Source organism: Sciurus vulgaris (assembly GCF_902686455.1).
Source record: "Sciurus vulgaris genome assembly, chromosome: 7".
Taxonomy (NCBI): Eukaryota; Metazoa; Chordata; class Mammalia; order Rodentia; family Sciuridae; genus Sciurus; species Sciurus vulgaris.
The window spans coordinates 10,271,593-10,299,436 of NC_136467.1; the positions used below are offsets into that span (position 1 = coordinate 10,271,593).

Consider the following 27,844-nt stretch of genomic DNA (forward strand, 5'->3'; position numbering starts at 1 on the left):
ACTGCGACCTCACTGCCTCCTAGGGTTAGGGTTGAGCATTCTTTCAAATAGACAAAATAATCACTAAAGTCCAGCGGTCATCACCTTGGGGAAGGCGAGTGATCCTCCCAGGGGACCGCCTTGGATGACACCTCCCCTGGCGTGGGGCAGGGGACCCTGCTGGAGGCGCTCCCATCCTTCTCGCTCCGCCCGGGAGAAGAGAGGGTTTGGGGACAGCGGCCGTACTCCGGACTCAAGTTCAGGTTGCACAGTGGAGGCAGCAGCGGAACCTTTCTCCTCCGCCTCCCTCTGGATTCCACCCGGGCCCAGTTGGGACCGGACGTGGTGGGGGAGACTTAAACATGGAGGCCGCGGGCTCTGGGCCTGGTGAGCCTTCCTCTGGCCTGGAGGCTCCGGGGCCCACGGACGACCGGCTTTTCCTGGTTAAAGGTGTGACGCGGTGAGGTGCGGTGTCTGGGCGAGCTCACCCGAGGCCCTGGCCTCGCCTCATGGGACGTTCCCGTACGCATCCCACTCCGCCCACGTCTCGGCCTGGCCCCTGGGTTTAGCCCGCGTGGTCGGAAACGCAGGCCGGCCGAGGCGCCCCCCGCAGGGAGGCAGGTCCCGCGATCTCTCCTCCGGTGCGTGCGGTATTCGCCGCTCTTTTTCTATTTACACTCACTCTCTTTTGCCCGGGAGAAACTTCACGCCCTGGGAGAGGGGAAGGGAACTGCGCCCACTCCCTGCACCTGGGAACCACCCCTCAGAGTGACCCTGAGAACCAGAGGTCGTGAGGTCAGGCACATTTCACAGGAGGCTGTTATTTACGTTTGGCAACAGCTGCTTAGCCATAATTTCTCGAGTTTAGAAGTAATTTTGAATGTAACTTTATCTGAAACTTGTTTGTAGACATCTTTTGAACTTAAGTGTGTGTGTGTGTGTGTGTGTTTTAACTTAAATCTCCCCTCCCCCAAACTCTTGGCAGGTGGAATTTTCCTTGGTTCTGTTGCTGCAGCAGGAATGTTGGCTGGCTTTGTTACAACACTATCATTGGCTAAAAAGAAAAGCCCTGAGTGGTTCAATAAGGTTTGTGACACTGAAATCCATTCATAGCATTGCTATTGTTTATAATAAATGGCAGCTGTTTACATAGAAAAAGTAAAGAAAATGTTGATGTTCTTTCTCATCGCTTAAGAAGTAAACCTGTATATACCACATGGTTTAAAGAAGTGTACAAATTAATTGATGGTTTTTATTTTCATTTAAAAAGAAGTACTTGATTCATGGTTTCTTAAATTTTAATAGAGCAAGACTTTGAAAGCTTAGCTGATACATTTCCTATTCACAACATGACTTTAAATTTAGGTAAATCACTATTAGTATAAGAGGTCCCAATATTTTATGTACTGTTTAGATAGAAAAAATATGGCAGTTAAACTCTCGATACTTATTGCCGTAGGTGTCTCTGTTTCAGAGATGTGATGGTGAAATAAAGTACACTGCTATAGCCCCCGCCCCTAGAAAATTAACTGGCACATAGCAGACGCTCAGAGACTAGTTGAATAACTGTAACATACTTAAAGCAAAATATCCTTACCTTATGAGTAAGATTGACACAGTTGCTCTTTGGTGGTGTATACCTCATTTTCTTGACTGATGAGAAATTTTCTTCCAGCTTTCTAGTAGGTTCTTGTCTTTGTATTGTTCTGTCTCTATCTGCCTACCCCTTTGGCTTATTCATTACTTCATTGCTTTAACAAATGTTTACTTGGGATCTTTTATATGTGAGACACTGTACTAGCTAGGTGCAAGTGAACAACAAATGAGCAACACATCTGCCCCTCAGAAGCCTTAGTGTCTGGTGTGGGAGACAGATTAAATATTCACACAAGATTGTGGTGTGATTCACACAGTTTGATGTGTGCTGTGAAGGAAGAGTGTTGCATGAAGAATCTTAAACCAGTTGAATTTGCTTCTTCTTACCTTGGCTATTCATACTTAAGCCTTCTGGATACTGTAATGACAAGAGACACATTTAAAATGCATTTAAATTCCCCTGAGGGCTTACATAGAACTACTCAATTTATCCCTGTGAACCTTGTGGGTCATTTTCTTCCTATGTTACTAAATATTTTTAGAGCAGAAATATATCTTGCAGAAATCAGTAAAACTTAATTGATAGAGGTGCTTTAATAGTAGGATTTTGGTTAATTTGTAAGCTGAAGGTTTTTATGTTAACCCTTAGCTCATAGATACTTTTAAGAATCTGAGGACAGCTAGAGACTCTCATATACACATATTTACAACTTTTCATTCTGTTTTGTTCTGGGATTTGATCATCAGACATGCCCTTCATGTCTAAGATTGTAGTTTTCAAACTGGCCCACAGAACACTGGTGATTGAAACCCTTTTGTGGGTCTGGAAGGTCGGAACTGTCTTCATGATAATTCAAACATGTTTGCACTACGGGTACATAAGCAATGGACAATGGAACTGCTGTGCCTTGGCATAGTCATAGTAGTGACAGAAATCCACCTGAAGTAGTCACTGTGTTTTTCATTTCAGTGCATCTGCAATTTAAAACAAACAAACAAAGCAAACATTTCATAAGAATGTTATTGTATAGGCAGTATAAATTTTAGTTTTATTAAATTATGACATTTGAATTGTGAGGAGAAATGGGAAATACTCATAAAGTTCTTCTTTACATTGAAGCAAGATGTTTTTCTTTAGGAAAAGCAGTTGTGATTGAGTTGCCCCTGAAATGGCCCTTTTCCCATGAAATATTTTTATGTGAAAGCACAACTGACAAACTGTTATTTAGAAATAAGTATTTGGAAGACATTTTCCTAAGAATGAAAAAAAAAAAAAAAAAATCCTGTATTGCCACTGTTAAAATCTGTGTCACCACTGTTAAAATTCAAACTTTCAAATGCAAATTAGATTTTAGAAAACTTTTCTCTGCCATCATGGGCTTAATCCTTGCTTGGTGCTTAACAACTTTGCTGATGAGATTTTTATGGTGATAGTAAGGATGTTTTAAAAAATACATTGTTTAATAAATCATATCAGTAATCAAAAGATCTATATAATTTGGTAAATCAATATCTTCTGAGTAATCATGATACATGGAATAAAAGGTCCAAAGTACAAAATAGACTAATAGATTTTAATGTAATAAATTACAAAGAAATTCATTGACATGACTTCATATCCCACATTGTAACTAACCTTGAAAGAGTTTTGTTATAAAGAAGGAAAGTTTTTAAATTATTTCTCTCTTTTCCAATCACATATTTGTTAGGCCAGATTTTATTCATATAGTTTAACCAAACATTTTTTTTTTGCAGCAGCAGCAGCAGATTAAATACAGCAGCAGACACAAAGATCTAGCTATCTTTTTTATTAGGTTGGTCATCTAAAAATAGGCAAAAATGTAAAATATTGCTTCTCTTTGTACTAATTTTTAAAAAGTTACTTTTCATAAAAATAGATTTATATTAATCTATAATGGATTTGCTATTTTTTAAATGAATAAATAAAAATTGAGAGCATCTTGATTTTAATTTCTAATATATTAAATACTGATAACCCACATAACTGAAAATCTTTGGGGTCCAAGTATAAAATGATCCTGAGACCCAGAAAGTTTGAGAACCACCATTCTGGAATGTTAAATATATATAAGTTCTACTTCCCTCTGGAAAACAATGGAATCAGAACATTACCACTTATTTAGGTTCTGAGAGTTGAAATGGGTTGTGAAAGAACTCAAGTTCTGGAGCACACATTTAGTCTGTACTGGGCAAGCACTGATTTAAGAGTATCACTTAGGCAGTGAACTTTAAGGTCACCCACACCTGGAGGTCTTCTATCATCATTATTTTTCCAAACATCCAAATGCTTACCATTGCCAACAGTGCTAGCTGTTATTCTTAGGGCTTTACTCACTTAACCTCCACACAGCCCTAAGAGGCTGTGACTATGTGTTGTTCCCACTAAAGAGCAGGAATTAAGCAACTTGCCAGACATGGTTCTTCCATCTTCAGTTATTTCTGGGGAATAATAAATCATACCAGTTAGTGATATTGTTATTCACATGAACTCCTGTCCACTAACCTGGGAATGTAGGTATTAATTATAACACAGGTTCAAATCAAAACCCAAAAGGACTTCTTAATGACCAACTTTTTAGTTGGGGGCTACCTATTCTGCTTCTATTTCAGGAAGATAATCATGCCCTTAGTGACTTATTTTCCTTCTTAGCTGTGTCTCTGCTAGAAAACTGGCTAAGTGAGCACATTTTTTTTTTTTTCTTGTAATTTTCTTGAATAAACAGGAAAATGCCAGCTAAGGTGACCAAATAGTCCACTCTTGAGCCTCTTTGATCTATTTAAATAGACCAAGCTTTTTTTCTTAAACTGGTTCTTTTCACGCATTTGTTTCATAAAAAGATTGTGAGACTAAATGAGGTTATGTGAGTGAAATTTTATGTGTACATTTCTGTTTGATTGGAACAGCTGAAGAAAATACAGAATTAATATGTACATACACAAAGTTTGCTTAGTAATTCAGTGCCTTTGCTTATCTTAATTTTATGGCATGGCAAAACTTCATCACATTACTGTGTTATTTCAAGATCCATTTATGTAATAGGTAGATTAAAAGGGCAGGATATTCATATTTCTGATATAACTAACTTCTGAGAAATTATAAAAGTATATCTTTTTTAAACAGTATATTGCATATATTATAAAAAGTTATTCTGTGATGTAAACACATCAAAATATGGTATTAGATAAGAAGGCTTTATAGGGGAAAGTAAACTAGATTGAACATTCTTTTTAAAAAATCCATTTGATTTACATAAAATCAATCCCAGAATTATACTGAAAAAACACTAAAATATACTTATTCATTGGTATGTAGTTCACATTCTGATGATTTGCTCTTGTTAGTTCCTACATATATGAGTAATAGATTATTCTCAAAGGATACTGGTAAATGTTTGAACATAAGGAGTACACATGTGTTCAGGCATAGAGGTATTATAAATACTGAGTTTTCACTTAGAAAATAAATTTTGGAACTGGGGTTGTGGCTCCATGGTAGCACGCTTGCCTAGCATGCACAAGCCCTGGGCTCAATCCTCAGCACCACATAAAAATAAAATTAAAGGTATTGTGTCTACCTACAACCAAAAAACATATAATTTTTTTTGCTTCTTTATCTTGGGGATACTACTTAGTGTCTTACTGTAACTGCAGTATGATTTGTTAAATTTAGCTTCCACATACAAAAGCCTTTGTTTTAATTTTAATTAAAAAAAAAAAATGAAGCCAGGGCAGTGGCCCATACCTGTAATCCCAACATCTTGGGAGGCTGAGACAAGAGGATCTCAAGTTCGAGGTCAGCCTTAGCAACCTAGTGAGGCTCTAAGCAACTTAGCAAGACCCTGTCTTTAAAAAAAAGTGAGAAAATGCTGTCAAAGTAACATTACTTTCTGGCAAGTTAATCTTTTCCTGTTGCAAGTCAGTCAACATTCATTTTGAAAAATTTGAACAGAGTGAATGAATGTCCCTTTGGCATTTTCCCCCAGAGGAAGAATCTTGGGTCTACACTTTTAATACTCAAGGACAGATCAATTTTTTAAAAATATTTTTTAGTTGGCAATGGATCTTTATTTTATTTATTTATATGCGGTGCTGAGAATCAAAGCTAGCGCCTTGCACATGGTAGGCAAGCACTCTATCACTGAGCCACAACCCCAGCCCTGGATCAATTTTTAACATCAAGTTGCCACTAAAATTCATTTTTGGAAGCATAATTTTATGTAGTATAACTAATAATAACTAATTTTTATTTCATCTCATAGTTTGAGACTGATACTACGCAAACATTTTAAAATGCTATTTTAAAATGTCTGAGGCAAAATTAAGATATTTATTGTGAATACTGCTATTATCATTAGAGGTTATTTTCATACAAGGTTTTTCTACTTAGTTTAGTAAAACAAATGTGGGTGTATGTAGATTTTAAAATATATATACATACACGTATACATATATATACACACACACATTCATATATATGTATTATATATAATACATATATATATACGGAATATATATATATATATAACAATTTCTGTCCTTCCCAGGTGAATAAAGTTTTTAATATTTGTTTCTAAAATAAAATTTAGGCCAAAGCACTTAAACTGATCCTGGTTAAATAACATTTGGTTGTTTCTGGGCAAAAATCAGGCCAATTAAAAACCAGTGCATTTTGTGAGATCTGTGGTGTCTAGGGAACCACACTGAAATTATAGCAACAGGGATAAGGAATAGGATGAGAGTGTGTTTGTATTATGGAAAATGGTTAAAGAAGGATCTCTTGGCGATCTGGTTAGGTCTAAGGTATATCTACAAAAAGTGTCAGTCAATAAACACTGAATATCTACTAGATATAGTCATGATGCACTGTATGCGGGGACATAGATAAGGCTTTAAGTGTGGTAGGAGCAGTGTTCACAGTCTCCAGCCAAGCATGCATAAGAAAAAGCAGCACTAAGAAATAGGTTGAGCAATATAAAAAATTCTTCTGAAAAGGAAGAGAACTCAAATAAATGGAGATTTCGTTCCAGATGGAAGACAGGATGTTAAAATTTGGTCTTATCAGATTAGGTAATTATTTTAATGTTATTCTAATGAAAATGCCAATGTTTGGAGAATAGAGAAATCTCAGCAGAATGTTTTAAGTTTTTTCTGGAAGAATTAACAGGCACAGTATTTTGCATACTGAAATATCTGTCAATGAGAGAAGTCATGAGCTTATTAAGTAGTGAAACTGCTGTTTGACCTTGGGTTGGTCTGGCCTCCCAGTGTCATGGTGCTTACACAGAGAGTACTAAAATTCATTCCAAATGCTCCCAGCTGAATTGATCATTTTACCCAACCCTTTCTGTCTTCATTTCAGGGAAGCATGGCTACAGCTGCCTTACCAGAAAGTGGATCTTCCCTTGCCTTGAGAGCTCTTGGCTGGGGCTCACTTTATGCCTGGTGTGGGGTTGGTGTGATCAGCTTTGCAGTCTGGAAAGCTTTAGGAGTTCACAGTGTAAGTAACTACAATCTTGTGATTGGCTTCTGGCTGTTTTTTCTACCTTCTGCTGTCTAAATTTTCCTGGTCTTCGGATTTTCATGGAGTGTGGTCTCTGGTTTGGGAAGTAATGGCAAAGAATGTGGTGAAATTCTTGCCAATTTCTAGGCAACTTTTCATTACTAGTAACGAATTTAAGTTTTTCAACTATAATTAAGTAATGACTAATTCATAGCTAATGTTCATTCTATATAAATTAATGTTAGCCTCTTGTTTAATGAAATTATTAATTTGAACAACTTTCTATACTATTTGACATCTGTATGTATAAACATTTTTGTAAAATAAAGCATTTTAAAAATGGGTTATTTAAATGATTGTGTTGTTTACACATTATTGGGGAAAAAAAAATCCCAAGATCCTAAATATGTATGTGTTTGTGTATATATGTCTGTGTTTATAAAATTTACACCCGAAGGTAAAAAGCTATCCATTAAAAAAGACTGGTTTCTTTCTTTTCTGTCAATAAGAAGGTCCACAGAACTTCCTAAACAACTGGTGAGAAGTTCTGTCAACCAGGCTCTTAATGACAGATGAGCATTGATGGTAGTTTAGAATAGGTGGCAATAATGGGGTTGATGAAGAGAAGTTGTGGATATATTTCAGAGGTGGAGTTAGCAAGGTCTTGTTGTAGATTGTATGTGAGGGTGAGAGAAAAAGTGAAATCAGGGAATGTCTCCCAAGATTTTGACCTGAGCAACTGGAAAATAGATGGGGACTAGTGTTAGGGGATAATGTAAGGGGCTCAGTCTGGGACTTGTGAATTTGAGATATCTGTTATATAGCCACATGAAGAGTCAAGAAGGCAGTTAGATATAGAAGTTTGGAATTCAGGGGGAGGTTCAATATAGAGCTGTAAATTTGAGACTCAGCAGTAGATGGATAGTGTTTAAAGTCATTAGACCAGATGAGTTCATGAAGGCAGGCGGCTGGTGGAAGGAAAAGAGGTCTGAGGAGGGAGCTCTTGTACATTCCTAAGGTTGAAAGATTGGGGAGTGAGGAGAAAGTAGCAAAGGGATTTCTTGGCCAAAGAGGTCAGGTGAGCCAGAATGGTAACTGGTATGCCAGGAAAAGAAAACATTTTAAGAAGAGCCATTAGGGGCTGGGGTTGTGGCTCAGTGGTAATACGTTCGCCTGGCACGTGTGAGGCATTGGGTTTGATCCTGAACACCACATAAAAATAAGCAAATAAATAGAAAAAAGCACTGTGCCCATCTACAACTAAAAATTACTAAAAAAACAAAAAGGGAAGAAGAAGAAGAGGCCATTAACTATGTTGCATGCTACTGAGAAGTTGCATAAGGACACTTACTATTGACTGAGTATAGCAATATGGTGGTCGCTGTTGAAATGGTGGTGGAAGCCTGAGTGGAGTAGATTCAAACGAGAATAGAGGGGAGAAATTGGAAGCAGTATGTGTAGGCAGGTATTGAGTTTTCCTGCAAAATCAAAGAAAGAAATGGAGTCATAGCCAGAAGGATGGGGGAGTCAAGAGGGTTTTTTGGTTTTGTTTTGTTATTTAAGTTGGAGAATTAATAGCATGTATGTGGAGATGGAGTAATTCAGTAGAGAAGGAGACACTGAGGTCAGGTGGGCAACAGGGAGTGATTTGCTAGAGCAACCTTATAAACATAATTGAGCTTTTCACATTCAGTTTAATCATAATCAAACATGGGGATTCTTGTACTTTTAACTCAGAATACACTGATAGACAAATGATAGTTCCCGTAGTCTGACCAACCATTATTTTTAAAGTAATTTTGCTGTCTAATCATCCTTTGTAACAATAAATTAGGGGCAACTTGGAAAATTCTGAAAACCTATGATTGAAGATTTTTGATGATTGTTATTACTTCAATTCTTTTCATTTCAGCCATTGTACCAACATTTTGGACAAGCAGACTATTTCATCTGCCTAACAACTATATAGCATTAATATCCCCCATTTTATAAATGAGGAAATTAGGGCTCAAGAGATTAAGTCACTTGCAGGATCACAAAACTTAACAACTGATAGAGTCAAGTTTTGAACTGAGGTTTGACTCTTCAGGACCTGTTTTTTTTCCAGCTTTGTGTCTATTTACTAAGATGGGAAATAAAGGAGTAAGTGGAAGGGGCCAAGGGGAAGGAGGCAGGTAATGAACTTGGTTTTAATTGTGACGTGACCATGTTGTTCTCCATAATTCACCAAATTTTTCTGGGTATCTTCAGAGGCCTTGTCTCTCCACATGGTAACCGATGTCAAGTCTGGTATAGGACTTGCCATTCTTTACTCATAGAAGAGAAAATCTTTTAAGCTGTCATCTGCAATAGAAAATGTCATGATATTGTGGTAAATGAAGAAAAGGACTCATAGCTATATGTAATAGGAGAGGAGGTATCAGAAACAAGTGAAAAACTAGGAGGAAAAATGTCAGAAATATGTGAATGAATTATGGGTGTATAAGTGAATTTTTAATTTTGTCTTTACATGTTTTAAATGTTACTTCAATAGTAATATTACCTCTTTTTAAATTGTGCAAGATTTTATTTCTAACCATTTTTTACTGCAAAGGAGTTCATAAAACTAACTCCCCTGACTATATATGAAATGAACCAGGAACTTGCACTCTCAGTAATAAAGTTAAGTGACTGACAGCCTGTTAGCACTTCTTATTGACAGTGGAATTGATAGGTGATGTTACCAGTGTTTAGTACTCTGGTTATAAGCCTAATAAAAAATTTAAGGTATGAAAATATGAATAATCTTTGATTTAAGAGCCATGGAAGGATTCAGTCTAAATTTTCATAGACCAACAAAATTAGGTTATTATACACTTGAGAATTTGGCTTTATGGGCTAGATTATGCTATTTTAGTTTCTAGAATGTGAACTTTGTTTTATGTGACTAATAAGAGGATTATTGCCTAAATAAAATATTTTGGGGAGAAAAAATATATTCTGATTGGCACCACTGAATATAAGAATATGCAGATTCCTTTTCTGTTGCATCTTCATGTCTGACTAAATAGAGGGAATGCAAATACACTTCTCCCCACACACAGATCATTAGGCACATCAGTTTGATCTGCATATTCGAGAAGTGTCACAGAAAAATGAATCTACTAATACCTTTCCAAGGCACATGTTGTAAAAGCAGCAGTGTTTATTAATTTGTTTGTTCATTTGGAGTTGTTCGTGGGTCTTCCTTGAGCCGGGCACTGTGCTAAAAAACAGCTGTTGTCTAAGCCTTACCCTTCCCTTCCCTAGAAAATTTTGATTACCCTGTTCTGAGGCTCGTAGAGAGCAATGTGGGATATTTCATCTCTACATTTAGAGTTTTGATAAGATTGACCTGAGTCCAGTAATGAACTTGTATCACTATCATTACCTCCTTGGGAAATGTCATTTTTATATACCTATGGACAGTAGTCTTAGTTAGAAAATGATAAGCAGAAATGATCCAAATCTGTGTAGCCAGTAAATAGTTGAGAGGAGGATTTCTAGATAAATGCAGGCAAACAAAAATCAACTCCAGCATCAAATAATTGTTGGTAGCTACCTTGAAATGTATTCAATCTGCAATAAGCCCAGTTCCCACCTCCAAAAAAAGGGTGCCATCTAATGGCTGACTTGGAGCAGCTTGACAAAGGTATTTGTATTTCCTAATTAGTTCACAGCTACATCTGCTGGCCTCAAAGGGAACATGTTAAAAATGCTTAAATCAGAACTCTTAATAGATTCTTAAAAGTATTTATGTTTTAGTCTTTGTTCGTTCATAATTATGAAATTTCATTTCACAGAGTACATGTAATATATCAAATACAAATATATATTTGTATTTTATATAATGGCATATTATTTAATCAGGGTTCAAAAAAGGAGATCCAGTGGAGTTCAGTAGCATACCCAAGTAGGGAAGTTTGCCCAGGACCGAAAGTGGGATTCTCCCTGCCTGTGTAGAAATCGGCACAGGTTCATATCTACTCTGCTACCTGGCCAGCTTTGGGCCAGTAAGCACAGCCCAATTGTTCAATATGGGTTTATTGATTACTCTGAATTATTATATTGTATCATTTGGGTATGACTGAGCATTAATTTTAATACAGCAACTTAATTGTGTGTGGGGGGGTGAACTTATCCTTTCAGTTCATAGTTACCATAATGAGCCATGCACCTGATCCCAAGAGACTGACCATTCAGCCATGGCAGTATGATTGATTAGATTGTTTTATCAGGACAGGTAGTTTGAGCTCAGAGAATAATTGAGGTAAATGCTCTGAGTTCCTATGGTGGTACTAACTGACAATTCCCTAATTATGGAAGAAAAAGAAGAAACCATATCATTTTGAAGAGGTTTAGCTTGTTTCTGAGTAGACCACGTTGAATATTTTTTCTCCTCTTCGAAGGGGAAACATAGGTACCTCAGTATTTCCTGGTTGGTGTAATTGGGACTTCATAGAGGGGAGAATACACTGCCATGGCCATGTGCTCTACATTTGTGAGGGGACTGCCATCTCCAAGAACTGGCAGAGTCACCTCTGCTTCCCTTTCCTGTGTCTTGTGTAGATGTAGTCAAGATGCCTGTTGTGGTAAGAATTTGTAGATAATTTACAGCTGTTGCCTTCATAGGAACTAAAACTTAAGTAAAAACCATGAATGTAAATGTTCTTAGTTATTGTGAATTACTTTAAATTATTTAGAGATTTAAATTATAAATTATGAGTACTTTTACTTCCTTATTGTGGAATAAGAGGTGTTTGTCTTTATTTCCGTCTTATATTAATCAGCTTCATGTCACTATATCAGAATATTTGAGAAAATTAATTTCTGAACAAAAAGATGTAGTTCACAGTTTTGGAGATTCCAGTCCTATTAAGTGGCCCTTGCTTTGGGATTCTGGTGGGGTGCTGGGCTGGGTGGCAGTGACGGAAGTGTGTAGTGGAGCACAGCTGCTTGCTTATATCAGGAGCCAGGGAGCAAAGGAAAAACTGCACAGCCCCTTTGGGTCACTCACCTGTGACCTCAGGACCTCCCACAAGGCTTCACCACCTTCTTTGATGCCCTTCTCAGGACCACACCAGGGACACATAGGTCCTTGGGGGACATTCAGGATCTAAACTAAAACACATATGTTGGTGTTTTTGTTGTTGTTGTTGTTGTTTTCTTAATGTATTTAAGACCTATCTTTTTTAAAAACAAAGATGACATTGGTTTTCAGGTTAAAAATATATATTTACTGTTTAAAAAAATAAAAATTCAATGTATAAAAGTACAAAAAGGAAACAAACCAGCAGAAATCCCACCAAGTTACAGTCAACCATAGTAGGAACGCCCTTTCAGACATGTGCTGTGTATCTATGGGCAGATTCATAGAATTGTGCAGAAATGTTGTGTGTTGGGTTGGGGGTGTAGCTCAGTGGTAGAGAGCTTGCCTAGCATGTGTGAGGCCCTGAATTTCACCCCCAGGACTGAAAACAAACAAAAACAACTATGCTTTTTGACTACACAGTAACAGGGACATTTCACACAGCAAGAGTATATAAATCTCCATCACTTACAGTGAGTGACTACATGGTATTCCATTACATATTAGAATATACTTAATCTACTTAACTGCCAGTGGCAGTTAAATAATTTTTCACTATTAAACACCATAGTGAGCATGTAGGCATACATCTTACTGTACTTTTCTTGATTGAGAAATTTGTCCTAAAGACAGAGGATGTTACTGTTGAGTCCAAGTATTTTTAAAAAACTTTTTTGTTATCTGTTGCTAAATGGACCTCCAAAAATTTTTTTTAGAAAGTAACAGCCCAGAATTAATCTGACATAACTTTCCTGTGTTTGTATATGAATATGTCACCAATGAAACTCCACATCATGTACAACCACAAGAATGGGATCCTAATTAGAATAAGTTATACTCCATGAATGAATAATATGTCAAAGTACACTCTACTGTCACGTATATCTATAAAGAACAAATTTTTTTAAAGGGAGAACATTTTAAAGAAGACAACGATAACAGCCCATATAAATTTCCTAGCACCCTGGCCATTAGTGGCTTCTATTACTCTGAAACTTTTGGCAGTCTGATAGATGGCAAATCATCCCCTTTTTTTTTTTCTTTTTTTTTCTTTTTTCCCTTCTCATTGCATCTCCTGCATCTCTGCTGCTATAAAGGCTCAAATGAAAACAGTCTGTGATTTTAGTTTTTCAAAACTCTCCAGGACCTGTCCTATCTCCTCATCTGCTGATAGAGGTTGCTGTGTTCTCAAGAGCCCAGGTCTCCTTTCTTTAAAAACAAACAAACCAAAAAGTAAGCCATGTAAATAGAATAGATATATTTTAAATATTTCTCTAGAAATGGGCCTTTGGGCTTCTTATTCTGAGAGTCGAAGGGAAGTAATATTATATTCCTCCTCTGAGACTGTATTGGGTGCATTCTAACAATATTTATTTTGTCCAGTTCTTTGTAGCTGCTGCTAGGTATAATTTTTATGTTAATATTTAGATGACTTCTTAACTCTATGACCAGCCTGATGGCTTTTGCTTATTACAATTAAATTTCTTCCTTTTGACTCTTTAATTCAGTTTTATCACTATTGTGGTGTATCTTTCATTAGTATATTTATTCTTAGACTATTTTTACTTACTCATCTCAAATGAAGTAGTATTGTAGAGTGACTGGTAGACTCTAAATGTAAGTAAAACTATGGAAAATTTTAGAGGTTTTCAACTTTGAAGCTATCTAACAAGGGAAAAGGGTAAGTGCTATTTAATTCACACAAGTTCAGTTCAAAAGAGTGAAAACAAGTGTGAGTCTCCTGGCAAATTGTTTAATAGCAGCCATTTCAGAGTGATCTGCAGGGGAAGTCTGAGAAGTGGCTGAAACATCTTCTGTGTCTGCCCAATCTAATTTTAGCGTTTCTGAGATCTCTACCAGCTCTGCCCTAGGAAGAAGCTTCAGTTTTTTACTCTAATTGCCACTCAGCATTCTGGGCCTTGCCTCCTCTTCTCCCAGTGTTCACTAGAACCCCCAGAAAACAGGCAGCATGATCTTCCTGAGGTTGTTTCATCTGTCAAGCCTGGGCCTTCAAGCAGCTTATGGATTGAGGAATGTTTTCCTGGAATCATTTTTAAAAGAATTGGAAGCATCAATTAGTAAGTTCAAGTTTGAGGTGACAGGGACATCTCTGTAGCCCTTATTTCACATTCCATTGCAGCTCTGATGGCCTAACATGGGGCTGGGGAGAGGCACTTGATATAACTGTGGTGGAGCAATTTGGTGACAGAGAGACTGAATCACAGGGTCTTGCTCAGTGTAAAATGGGAGATAATGACCAGTGTACTTATGTTTTAAGCTGAGGAAGGGAAAAATCTGATGCTTGGGCCTATTTACAAAATACTTCTTTAAAAACTCACCAGCTTCCTTTCATAAGTAATATCAGGCCTCTAGCAATTTATGAAATGGGAACGTGCATCCACTAAAGAAGGCCTTCTTTCCAGAGGCCTGACACAAATCAGGCTTAGTCACCTCAGGAACAGTCACAGTCGTATTACACAGGAGGAAAGGTAGCCTTGATTTCATTGAGTTTTCTTTTTTCCTTTGTCCTTATTTCTCACACTGAGATTACAAAATTGGGCTCATATGAACAGAACTCTCTAAATAAATCATTGTGGACTGAAGACCTGATATTGTGCTATTGTATACTTCCCCTTAAGCTTCATTTTAAAAGCTACCTGTTACTGGTAGTCAAATATAGCTAAAATTCTATGAACATGGATTTAATATGTATATTTACTTGCCAGAATATCAGAAAATGAAGTCTTTCAAATTGAATTTCCCTAACAAATATATCTAAAAATTTTAAGAAGAAATATTTTTTAATGCTGTGTATCTTTTCACTATGTAAATTGTGCTCAACATAATTTAACTTTTTCTTGGAGACTGGGCATCAGATAGTGTTTGCTTCTTGTGCCAACAGATTCTGGGGTTTTTTTTTTTTTTTTTTTTTTTTTTAATAATTTTCCTCAGTCCTAGTTTGTCTCTTATCACTTGCGGGTGTGTCCCATTTGCTTCCGAAATGCTGCAGCTTTCCTGGACACACAGTTATGCTCAGGGGCCTCCCTGTGTCTTCATCTTCCTTCCTCCACAGGTTCCTGCCCTTCTGTGCCTATTCGCACCCTGGCTCCAGGCTCATGGGCCACTTGATCCTGATGTGTGGACATCCTGCAGGCATCATACATGTTGCTCCCTGAAGGGCCACTCACCACCCTGCAGCCTACTTCTGGGCTACTCTCCCATCAAACAGCAGCACTGTCCACAAAGGTACCCCAAGGGAGAAGCTGGATCACCAGTCATAAGCACACTCTCTCACCCTGTCTCATCAGTAACCAGATACCTCTCTCCTGCACAACCACTAAGGCTGGGGACACTCCTGTCCCAAGATGATCAAAACAACCTCTCTGCCCTCTCTGCCTCCCACCTTTCTTCGCTGCAGTCCTTGCTCCATCTTACTGCCAGGGCGCTGTGCTCACCATCTTCCCTGGACTTCTCCCTGCAGCTGAACCATACACACTACCTGCTACCAGGGATGAAATGTCCATGCTGTTACCAATGGCCCACCCTTGACACTTGGGCAGTAGGGCCCAGTCCTGGTCATCTACCCAGAGGCCTTGCTGCTGTCCTGTTCCTCAGCCTTTATCAATGGCTGCTTTCTCCCTCTTGATGCAGCATGTGCTGGTTTCTCCCACCTCTAGAAATTTTTCTCTTGATATTCTTTCTCCTGCTGCCAGCCCATTGGTCTGCCTCCTTCACAGAAAATATTTCCTGAAAGAGTTGTCTGTGGTGGTCATTTCCACTTCCTCCCTTTTCTGTCCCCTGCTAGCTTCTTTCCTTGGCACTGCAGTGCTATTGTCCAGGTCTCCAGAGCCCTCCTTGTTGCCAGATCCAGGTCTTACCTCTGTTCCTTGACCTCCTGGTCACATTTGACCCATTGAGCATCCTCTCTCAGGACGCAGTGTCTTGTGAGTCTTGTGGTTTCTGAGACACCTTCGACCTCACCAGTCTCCTTTGCCAGCTCCTCCTTCCACACTGTTGATGTTCGAGAATCCATTGACTTCCTACTTAGACTCTTCATTCTTCATCTGTCCACAGACCCTCAGCTCTCTCATCTGGCCCCTGGCATTTTAAATCAATCTGTCTATTCTAGTGGCATCCAGATGTATAGCAGTAGCTCTTCAGACACGCCTCTCATCTGCACATTTTCCATTTTCACTGTGTCTCACGGGCATGTCTAATGACCCATGTCCCAACTAGAGCTCTTGATTTCCTCGCCTCTTCCCTATGTATTCCTCCCCTAGACTCCCCCATTTCAGGAAGTACCACCATCATCTCGTCCCCCTAGTTCAAACCAAAACCCCGGGTGAGAATTGTTCGAGATTTTCTCATTTCCCTTCATCCCTTCTAATCCATGGCGAGTCCTGTCGATTGCAGCACATAGCCTGACTCCTCCATCTCTCTCCACCTCCATTCCTCTCTTGCCTTGTGTATTGAGTGTCATGTTTGGTCTCCTGGCCTCACTTTCACTTTCCCTGCATTTTTCTTCACACAGCCGCCAGAGATGTTTTTTGAAGTAAGTCAAGTTATGCCACTACTTCACTTAACATTCTTCACTGGCTTCCTGTGGAAGGTTTGCATGGTGAAGCCCCACCCACCTCCCTGACCTTGTCCTGAGCTACCAGAGTTGTGCACCCTCTCCTGCTGCACTTCAGCCTGCTAGCCCCCTCTTCCCTCAGTACACCAGGTTTACTCCTGCCTAGGACCTTTAATCTAGCTTCCCCAGGAAACTTATGGCCTGACTCCTTGTACACGTAGCTCTGTTGCCATTCAGGGCTCCACCCAGATTTATTTCACCTCCTCAGAGAAGCATCCCCAGACCATCTGATCTAAAATTAGTCATATCCTGTTTCCTTTTCTTCACAGCACCAATTGCAAGATAAAACTATTTTGCATATTTTCTTGTTTTATCAGTCTTTAAAAAATGGAAATTCCAAAAACAGATCTCCTTTATCTTGCTCATTGTATCCTCAGCACCTGTCACAGTGCCTTACGTTAGTAGGTGTTTTCTAGGTATTTGTTGAATGAAATCTGGTCACATGACCTCTGCCATCTCAGTGGCTCCCTCTTGCCTTGAGAATGAAGTGTAGGTTCCTCTAATGGTTTATGCGCCCCTCTGTGATCTGGCCTCTGCTTAGTCTTTAATTTACTGGTTCTTAACAGGAGGCAAAAATGTCCCCCACCTAGCCCAGGAGATATGTAGAAGATATGTGGCAGGATCTGGAGGCATTTTTGCTTGTCAGAACTGGGGTAGTGCTGCTGGCATAGTGCTTCCTGGACCCTTCTTGAATGCTAAAATATAAATATGATTTATATTGTAAGATTTTCAAGTCACAGAGTCTTTAAAATAATTTTATATAATGCTCTCCTTCCTTGTGGGTGAGTTTATAGCCTGTTTCAGATCAGATTAGAATGTTAGTTGGCACTGCTTTTACTCATTTGGAGCCTTTTTGCCCTAAATCAACAAATTCCTGTGCTGGTTCTTCTTTTTTATTTTTCTTTTCCTTTTGGTACCAGGGATTGAACCCAGGGGTGCTTAACCACTGAGCCACATCCACAGCCCTTTTTATATTTTATTTAGAACCAAAGTCTTGCTAAGTTGCTTAGGGCCTCGCTAAATTGCTGAGGCTATTTTCTTAATGGTTTCCAAAAACGACATTTTAAATATTGTTTTAAAATATTTTCCATTCCATTTGCATATTTGTTCTACTATACTTCAAGCATTGTAGATCTTGTTGTTTTAATTTGGTTAAGATTTGAAAAATGTCTGGGGCTGTGGTTCAGTGGCAGCATGCTTCCCAGCATGTGTGAGGCACTGAATTTGATCCTCAGCACCACATAAAAATAAATAAAATAAAGGCATTCTCTCCACCTACAACTACAAAAACAAAGAAATTTTTTAAAGATTTGAAAAATGCTTGGCTATGAAAATAGTTAAGAATTTTTTTTTAACTTATCCACAGTTTTATTTGAAATTTATACACTAGCCTTGCTAAGAAACCCCAAAGGGAGCAGGGTGTGGTCACAGTCGCCTGTGGCTTGGGAGGTGAAACAGTAGCATAGCAAGTTCAGAGCCAGCTCAGCAACTTAGAGGGCTAAGCAACGTAGTGAGACCCTGTCTCAAAATAGAATATAAAAAGGGCTGGATATGTGGTTCTGTGGTCAAGTGCACCCCTGGGTTCAATCCCTGGTACCAAAAACAAACAAACCCAAAGGGGCATCACTCATTTTACTTACCTCTGTTGTCAGAACTCTAGTACAAGGTAGATTCTCTAGCTCAGCCTTTCATCTCTTACCACTCATTCTAGCCTTACAAACTCAGGTCTGCAATGATTATTCATCCTTTTTTACCATAAGCGTTTCCCAAATCCCTATTCATGTGTCCAGCTCTGATCTAGAGGACAAGGAAATGCTAATAAATAAGAGTGATCCATTCATAAGTATTTTACATTTGTTTGAGATAAATCCTGTAGGGAGATAGGTACCAAGTGGTGTCATAGGATTTTAAAAATCCTTTCTGCTTGAGGGATTGACAAGATCTGAAAGGATGAGCTATGGGAACTGGGCTCCTGGACAGAGAAAGGATGGGAGTGGGCTCGAGAGGCCAGGTGGAAGAACAGAGTGACAGTCACAACCATTCTTGTCCAGAGACACGCAGTGGTCTTAATTCCCTGCCACCTCCCTCATAAGTGGTATAAACAAAAGCATTAAAGTGTAATCATGCCATCAACTGTAATATCACACTGCATTTTGAATAGATAATTTGAGTTAGGTTTTCAATTCAAAACGAATAATGAGCCACCTAAGATAGAAAGCCGTTAGGGAGCTGTCTGGCTATATTTGGCTTTCCACAACTTTGAGTAGACCTAAATCTGCTCTAGAGGTCATGTGCATCTCTTCATCCTTCTTAGTGCTTCCCTTCTTATCTTGAGACTTATTGTAAATAAAAAGCTGCTTTTTTTTTTGGAGTATTTTTATTTGGGAGAGGTTTCCTCACCCCCCAAAAAGTGATTTAGTTGTGGCTAGAGAGAAAGACTAAAGAGGCTGCTATCAGATATTATATTGCTGAAGAAATTCAAGCTCTAGAAAGAAAATTACGTAGAAAGAAGCCATCCAGCTGAGTCTTTATGTCCTTGAATTTCATGCTCAGAAGCACTTATCCTGGAAAATGACTTGGCTGGTCAAAGGAATCATTTAGGAAGAAGGTGGGAACAGTCATCAGGTTAGAACATTTTGAGTGAAGACTAGGATAAAAGAAATGGTAGCTAGCAAAATCTTGTTGGTTCTTTTTAAGGATCCTTTTAAAATGTTGACCACCATTCAATAAAGATAATTATTTTTAAAGTTCAGTTTTTTTTAATTTGACAAATGGTAGACTATAAATCTGACTGCTTGAGTGGAGAGAATTCATGTGTCTGATGCTTTTGTGTTTTACAAAGCTGTGGCTCTGTACCATGTAAACAGTGTCAGGTCCCTGTGGCTTGGATAGTGCATCATCACAGCCAAGGAGTCATAGGGAAACAAGATTTTGAAACTCCAATAATTACCACTTTCCCCACCCCTCACCCAACTCTTTTGCTTATTGTTCCTCTCTTCAGTGGCAGGAAGAATGAGAACAGCTTTTCAAGTTCTGAATATAAATCATTCATTTTGTCAGGATTCCTTATCCTCAAACTGGAATCTTTTCTTGTAGATTATGAAAGGGATACATGTACCAAGAACCCCTATTCTGGGAGAACAAATCCTGTCTTAGAAAAAGAGGGCAATCCTTACAGGGTCCAAATCATTTGTAAGTGGGGAGAAAGTGCCATAATTGTAATTGAGGCTTTTGTAGATTACTGGGTTTATCAGAATATGCATTTCATCAGATGTAAAATGTACACCTCCTCAGCAATTTGAAAGGAAATTAGTTCACAAGACTGCCCAGAAAAAATGCAGGAGGTAAGATATACTGATACTATGTTGTATTGTTAAATAATTTTCACAATTTTAGGCATCAATCTGGTTTGTGCATTGGTTAAAATTTGCGATTTTAAGAACATTTTAAAGGTAAGTTCCTTTTTTGTTACTATCTTTCTTAAGAAGTTGTTTTTACTAGGACTCAATCACAGGCTTTCCTTTGGTGTAAGAAAGAAGGGGTATCCTCTCCTGGTGAGTTTTGAGTGCTGAAGTAATACACGGGCAGCCCCATGCCGAGTGTCAAGCGCTCGTGGATTTCCTTAGGTGTGGGGTCATGGTCAGGGCTGGTGTGGGGTCATGGTCATGGCTGGTGTAGACACTGAAGTCTTTCCTAAATAAAAGGGCCTCCAACTGGATGCAGTGGAAACCAGGAGCCCATTTCTCCTATGAAGCTGGGACTGGTGCAGCAGGCTGTGGGGAGACAACGCGTGCGCACCTTTGTGGCCTACAACAGAACCTTGTTCACCTGTGCGTGACTGAAGCATCTTACTTGGTCTGCCTACTAAGAATAGAAAACCAATGATTCCAGGAATCTGGGTCGACCCGTTGAACATGTCAGATCCGGAACAGAATGTGTGTGTGTAAAACTAACTCCAGGAGTGCCCCACTGGAGAGGAAGCCCTTTACCACGCCCCAGTCTTGCCGGAGCCTGCAGCGCCAGCCCGAGGCCCTCACAGCTTCGGTGGCCCAGTGAGGCCTTGCGGGCTGGGGGCGGGGCCTGCTGGGCCACGTGGGAGGGCGGGGCGGGGCCTGTGCAGTGGAGCCGCCTCGCCCTGGCTGGGAGCCTCTGGCCTCAACGGACTCCGCCGTGGCCTTACGCGTTCTCTCCAGTGAGCAGCCATGAGCTGGGCTGCAGTGGTGCTGCGGACCAACCAGAGAGCCGGCGCGGCGGGCGCGAAGCTCCTGGGGCCCCGGAGGGCGGCGCAGGCCCCGCTGGGCGGTGCCCGGCTCCGGAGGCCCGCGTCGGTGGTGGCGACCGTGAAGGGGGAGCTCATCAAGAGTGTGGCTCCGGACGAGCGCGTCCGCCACACCAAGGTCTCCGTTATAGGAAGCGGGTCGGTGGGCGTGGCCTGCGCCGTCAGCATCTTGCTGAGAGGCTTGAGTGACGAACTGGCCCTCGTGGATGTGGACGAAGACAGACTGAGGGGCGAGACCATGGATCTTCAGCATGGCAGCGCCTTCGTGAAAATGCCGAACATCGTTTGCAGCAGAGACTACCGCGTCACCGCGGGCTCCCGCCTGGTCATCATCGCAGCAGGCGCACGCCAGGAAAAAGGAGAAACCCGCCTCGATCTAGTCCAGCGGAACGTGGCCATCTTCAGAGTAATGATCTCCAGTATCGTGCAGCACAGCCCCCACTGCAAGCTGATGGTGGTTTCCAACCCGGTGGATATCTTAACCTATGTAGCCTGGAAGTTGAGTGCATTTCCCAAAAATCGCGTTATTGGAAGTGGTTGTAATCTGGATACTGCTCGGTTCCGTTTCTTGATTGGACAGAAGCTTGGTATCCACTCTGAAAGCTGTCATGGGTGGGTCCTTGGAGAACATGGAGACTCAAGTGTTCCTGTGTGGAGCGGAGTGAACATCGCTGGCGTCCTTCTAAAGGATCTGAACTCCGCTATAGGTACTGATAAGGACCCCGAGCAGTGGGAAAATGTCCACAAAGCAGTGATTACCAGTGCTTATGAGATCATTAAGATGAAAGGTTATACTTCATGGGCCATTGGCTTATCTGTAGCTGACTTAACAGAAAGTATCTTGAAGAATCTCAGGAGAGTGCATCCAGTTTCTACCATAATTAAGGGTCTTTATGGAATAAATGAAGAAGTATTCCTCAGTGTTCCTTGTGTCCTAGGAGAAAACGGTATAACAGACCTTATAAAGATAAAGCTGACCCCTGAAGAGGAGGCCCGTTTGAAAAAGAGTGCAAAAACACTTTGGGGAATTCAGAAGCATCTCAAGCTTTAAAGTTGTTTGGAGACACCGTTCTGAAGTTACTGAAGAGAAGATAGTAGACATGGGATTGTATATGCCAACGTTTTGAATAACTTGAATTCCTAAAAATTGATGAAGAGATTCCCCTGTTTGTTTAGCCCTCTTGTTTTATTTAGCATCCAGATGTTGGATGGTACTTACCTTTTTACAATTCTTAACTGCAACACAAGAGGGGGATTTAGTGTCTCTTCTGTATCATTACTTCCCTTATACATATATGTAGTTGCCATCTGGTTCAAAAACAAGTCTGTTTTGGAATGCAAAACAAGGATATTGGTGTTTATTGTGTTCTAGAAATTGATTCTTTTCATTAAATACATACTGATTTATTCTGAGTGATTGGTACCTGTGTTCATTCATATAGTCTTTAAAAGTTGTAACTTTCTCTGCAATGTAGAAATAATATGTACACATGAGTACTTTTTAGAAATAAATCCATCTTGAGGCTACCCTCTTTCTGCTGGGACAACCAATCAGCAAGACCATTAAACAGAAACATCAGGAAATGGGGACTGTGTGTGTGTGCAGCACACATGCATGCATGCATCCATGCCTGTAAGTTGGATCATTAAGATATGAAAATAATGGTGATCAGACGTAGCTGTTATAAAATGTTCAATGCAGTAAAGTAGAATGCCTTTAGAGAGAGTCCTGACAGTCACAGGTGGTGCAGCTTCTGTCACCGATTTGGCAGAGGAAGGAAACCCTTGACTTGTGCAGTTACCAAAAATAAAGCCTGATTTAGTGAAAGCATTTCAAACCTGCCTGTGAGAACCTCACTGCCATCACATTAAATCAAGACACTGTTGTAAATTGTTCTGGCGGGGCTCGGTCTCAGCAGTACGGTGGGCCCTGGCTCCCAGAGGCATGGCAGTCATGCCTGCTGCTCAGTTTAGCTCGTGTGGAACAGCTTTTGATTTTCAGTTGTGCCTGTTGGTAATTGTGTCATAAGATTTGGCCATCTTATGGGTACCTAGGATTGCTTTTCTCAGAATGTGGCACGTTCACTTTTTATTCCTAAGTCAGTTGACTTCACTTCATATTCTAGACTTTATGGATGTGATACAGTAAGAATTTAGGAAAAAGTAAAGATGGATTATCTGTCCTTTACTTAAATGATAGTACTAATGACTAAGAAAATGGGAAGCTTAGATTTAAATATTCACATTAGCCTTTCTAACACCATTGAATGTTGAAATGAATAACATGGTTATATACAAACACACGTCATCTTCAAATTGTTGCAATCAGCATCTGCTCTTTAAGCCAAGTCAGTGCTGCTTAGATGAATTTTGTCAGACAGACTTAGGACAGCAATCCTCCCATAAAAAATGGCCCTTTGTATGCTGATCAGATCTCCCATATATGAGTTCATTGAAAACATCTAGAAATGTTCTACTTCCCCCAGGAAACAATATCATATAAAGGGATTAAGTGATGTACTGAGTTTCCTGAACATGGGAAACTGATGGTTCATTTTTTTTCCAAGCGGTTATAAGAGATTTGTAGAGTTCTTCTGCAGAGTCCTTGTTCCTGCCTATGTGCTGAGCTTTTATTCAGTTGTGTGTCAGTCAAATTAATGTATGACTGAAGGGCATTGGAGTAAGCCTTCTGTCTATTTTATAATTCCCTTCACTGTGTATGTCAGCCAGGATAGGCTGAACTCTGCCACAACAAAGGAGAGTCTCCCCACGCTGGTGCCTTAAAATACAGAGGTTTATTTCTCACTCCTGTAGAAGCCACTGTGGGTTCAGGTGACTCTCTTGGGAAGCTCTTTATGTTCTGGCTTAGCACCTCAGGTTGCTTTGATCTTGAGGCACCACCATGGTGACACAGATTTCCAGTGTTGCGATGGGAAATCAAGAGAGGCAACTCCTGCAGTAATGCTCAGCCTGGAAGTGACACACGATTCTTTTGCTCATATAAACTAGTCACATGGTTACCTAACTTCAAGAAGCGGGGAGTGTGAACCCCTCATCTCCAGAAGTAGATGAGTGCTGGTTCTTGGTGAACATAATTGCTGCATCTGTCATTCCATCCCAAAGAAAATATCCACTGTTACAAGAGGTATATATTATGTTTTTTTAAATGTTTTCATTGAAAGCTGGCACATGGGTGAAAGTTTTAGAGACACTTTATGTTTCTGGGTCGTAGAAACAGTGACTGAGGGGACAGCCCTGGACATCAGCCAGGCAAGTATCCTTAGGAGCCACATCACCTCTCTGACCTGGTTTTTTATACATAAAGGAGGAGGGTCATAATTTAAGCTACATAGAATTTTGAAGATTAAATAATGATGCTTTGTCCAGTGCTTGATACATAGGAGATCTCAAATGATAAACATTATTATTCCTGTTAAGTAACACTCTTTAACAACCTAACAATACTTTTCATATCCTGCTACATTAGTGTTATGTGCTCTTATTCTGTTCTGTTTTACGAAGAAGTCGAATAACCAGATTCTTGAAAGTGATCATTGATGCTGTAATCACTGACATATCCAAAGGCCATGCCTTCATATCAGTGGACCCTTTCATGATCCTAGAAATGGTCCTACAGGTGAGGAAGTAGAAACTAAATAAGCTAGTTAGTGGCAAAAACATTTTGAAACTCAAGAGTTTCAAATTCCAATAGCTGCCCATTTATTAGAATTGATGCTACAGGGATTTGCAGAAATGAATTAAACTGAGGTATAACCTGAAGATTTTAAGTGTCTGGAGCTCCATTGTCTAAAGCAACTTGAGACCCTGTTTCTAACTTAAATGTAGACGCTGGGTTTCCATATCCACAGCTGGAGCACTTGAGACGAGGGCACGGTGGTGTTCTTTCCCGCACTTTCCTCAGCTCTTTTACCTCAGTCTTGAAGCCCATATGTTCCTGGTTGGCTGTTTTTTCTCCTCCTGGTTTATTTACTTACCTATGACCCTGGGAGCAAGTAAATAATACCATATTGGGGAAATGAGAGGAAAGAAGAAAATCGGGCCAGAAGGGGACGACAGGAACACCATTGTGCTGAAGTTGAGCTGCCCCTCACTCTCCTACCCTGGCCTCGGCCACCTCCCACCCACTCCCTTCCTGACAGCTTACTAGTCTGTCACTGAGGAGGGACAGTGGTAAATGATGCTGCTTATCTGACTTCCCATTTGAAAATTGTGTCAATAAGCTAAGTTTTAACAGATGTTCAGCCAGAAAGGTTAAGGGAGAGAACCAGGCAACACATTGCAAACCCTGGCCTGAGAAATGCCTGTTTTTCAACTAGGAAAGTCGATGCAAGTTCCTCAGTGGGGGTGTGATCGGTGCTTTGGATAAATCAGTTCTTTCTGTGTACCATCCCAACTCCCACCAAATACAAATAGTAGTCCACCATGATTGTGAGTGCTGTCTCTAGTGAGAACCTCTCCTGAAGGGGTCATCATAGTGCACAGAGAGCTGAGAAGCAGGGCGGGGCCAGGAGAGGCCTATCCCACAATGCGTGTGTCTTCAAGATTGGAATCAGGGTCTAGAACAGAGATGGTTGGCATGGGTCTGCTACAGGCGACATAGTAGATAAAACCTGAAGTATCTCCAATGTCAGAATAGTTTAACCAAAATTATATATAACTATAAAATAATGCTTTAACCAACAAACCATTATATTTAGATCCATGTGAGCTTTGTTCTTAGAACACAAGACATTTTGATTATGTGTGCACCTACTGTGTGTTGGGTGCTGTGCTTTATGTGCATCATCTCAATCCTCACAATTCTGTAGGCAGGTAGTTATTATTTCCATTCTGCACAGTGGAAATTATGGCTGGAGAGAGTAAGCAGCTTTTCCAAGTGGTGGGGCTGGAATCTGAATGGACTCTGATACCACCTCTGAACTTGGAAATGGTAAAGATTTAGCCTCAGTTTGAAAAACTAAGCATCAACATGAAAAAATAACTGACTCTCAAGATAACCACTCTAGGAAGTGCTCATGAGCCCAGCGCTCTCCACAAACCTGATCAAGGAAATCGGCGTCTTCTGGAAAATGGCTGAGGAGAAAGTGACGCCGAGGTGCTGCTGAAATGGTGTCTTCATGGCAGAACCACGTGAGGAAGGGATCCATGGCAGCGGGAGGCTGCCCAGCTCCAGGAGTCGCATTCCCGGCTCAGAGGGGGCATACGCCTGAGGGGGCCAGGCGCCAGGTGACCTGCGAGAACACCGCCAGCCTAGTGAGACCTCCCAACCCTGCCTGACTGGCTCCAAACCAGCTTCTGCTGGTCCAGCCCCTGGGCTTCTCCGTGCTGCCGGCCTGTGCGCGCATTCCAACTACCTGCCATTCACCGACTCATTTGTTTTAATAAACTCCTACTGAGCTTCCTCTCTCCACTCTTTCCCTCTGGCTCTAGAATTCTAACTTTGAAGGACCCGAGTACGTTCATCTATTTGAACTGACAGAAATGCCATTCTTTGCTGCATCTGTATATATGAAAGCCAGCGACCACACCATTCTTCTGATAGCAAATACATATCCTGGAGGGTTGACAATTTAAGGCATGTTGCCTTCTAGACTTAGAGTGAAATTTTGTTATTTAGCTAATGGATTCATACTTGGAAGAAGAAAAGAGGTGCATTCTTTGTTCTGTCAAGGCAGCTAGAATACAGACCTCGGCTGTTATTGGTTATTCCTTCTGCTCTGTGCCTGTGAGCGGTGAAGTGTTTTCCAGTCAGCAAAGGTGCTGCCTGTAATAGCTTCAGCTATTTCTCCCTCCTTCTGACATTTGATGACTGATTTTTCTTTTTCCTTCTTCTAGATGAAAGACTTTCGAAGTAAAATGCAATCGATATTTCCAACAATTCCCAAGAACTCTACATCAGCTGTTGAGTGGGAAGAAGCACTGAAATCTAAATAGAAGGACATGGACGAATTCCAGAACGATCGCTACAAGAAGGGTGGTTTTGGAAATACCACCACAACTGAAAAGGAACTGGGCCGACTTCTCCTTCGGAGCCTGAACAGATTGTTGACGGAGCCACAGGATGGGCAGTGTCCAGAGGCCCCCTGGCAGGCCGTCTTTCTGTTTGCCTGAGCCTGTGTCGGGGGAGGGGCTGTCTTCTCAAAGTTCCGATGACTATTAAACAATCCTAATCATTGGGATAACTTCCCCAGGTGCAGGGGTCCCAAAGGAAATATGTCTGTTTGGAACAGTAAATCTAGCGTTGTACCTGGAAAAAAAAGTCTATAATAAAGCATGACAGTCTTTATAATCAGACCCTGACAGCAGTGGTACCTCCATGTGCCAACTTGGTGGATTTGAAGAGCCTCTCTGGGGCTGCAGCTGTGGCTCAGTGGTCGAGCACTTGCCTAGCGCGTGTGAGGCTGGCTTCCATTCTCAGTCCTGAATATAAATAAGTGAATAAAAATAAAAGTCCATCAACATCTAGAAAAAATATATATATATTTCTTTTTTTAAAAAAAAAAAAAAAAAAAGAGCCTTTCCTGTCATTATATGAGAATTTGGAAGACTTGTTGCTGTGAGGCAGTCTCCAAAGAGACAGGGTCATAGGTGACTCCCATATAGCTGGCAATGGTGTGGCTCCCTTGTCCTGAAAGCACTCTTGAGTTTACTGCTAGCACACATGCCAGTTACTCGCCTGAAGGCCCTATAAATTATTATGCTTAAAAC

General features: G+C 40.3%; 2 protein-coding genes across 2 annotated transcripts; both read left to right on the plus strand.

The window, feature by feature from the left end:
• Nucleotides 1–55: 55 nt before the first annotated feature.
• Nucleotides 56–27,430, plus strand: TMEM242 (transmembrane protein 242). Its single transcript, XM_079146780.1, has 4 exons — nt 56–429; nt 965–1,065; nt 6,956–7,093; nt 26,972–27,430. Exons 1-4 carry the CDS (start codon nt 342–344, stop codon nt 27,068–27,070), a joined length of 426 nt encoding a protein of 141 aa, XP_079002906.1. The 5' UTR covers nt 56–341; the 3' UTR covers nt 27,071–27,430.
• Nucleotides 20,970–25,562, plus strand: LDHAL6B (lactate dehydrogenase A like 6B). Its single transcript, XM_079146779.1, has one exon. The coding sequence runs from the start codon at nt 21,039–21,041 to the stop codon at nt 22,164–22,166; it is 1,128 nt and encodes a 375-aa protein (XP_079002905.1). The 5' UTR covers nt 20,970–21,038; the 3' UTR covers nt 22,167–25,562.
• Nucleotides 27,431–27,844: the final 414 nt, after the last annotated feature.

Coding starts and splice junctions, on each gene's coding strand:
- TMEM242 (XM_079146780.1), top strand. CDS start 342: ATGGAGGCCGCGGGCTCTGGGCCTGGTGAGCCTTCCTCTGGCCTGGAG. Junction 1,066..6,955: donor GCCCTGAGTGGTTCAATAAG/GTTTGTGACACT, acceptor TCTTCATTTCAG/GGAAGCATGGCTACAGCTGC. Junction 7,094..26,971: donor AAGCTTTAGGAGTTCACAGT/GTAAGTAACTAC, acceptor TCCTTCTTCTAG/ATGAAAGACTTTCGAAGTAA.
- LDHAL6B (XM_079146779.1), top strand. CDS start 21,039: ATGAGCTGGGCTGCAGTGGTGCTGCGGACCAACCAGAGAGCCGGCGCG.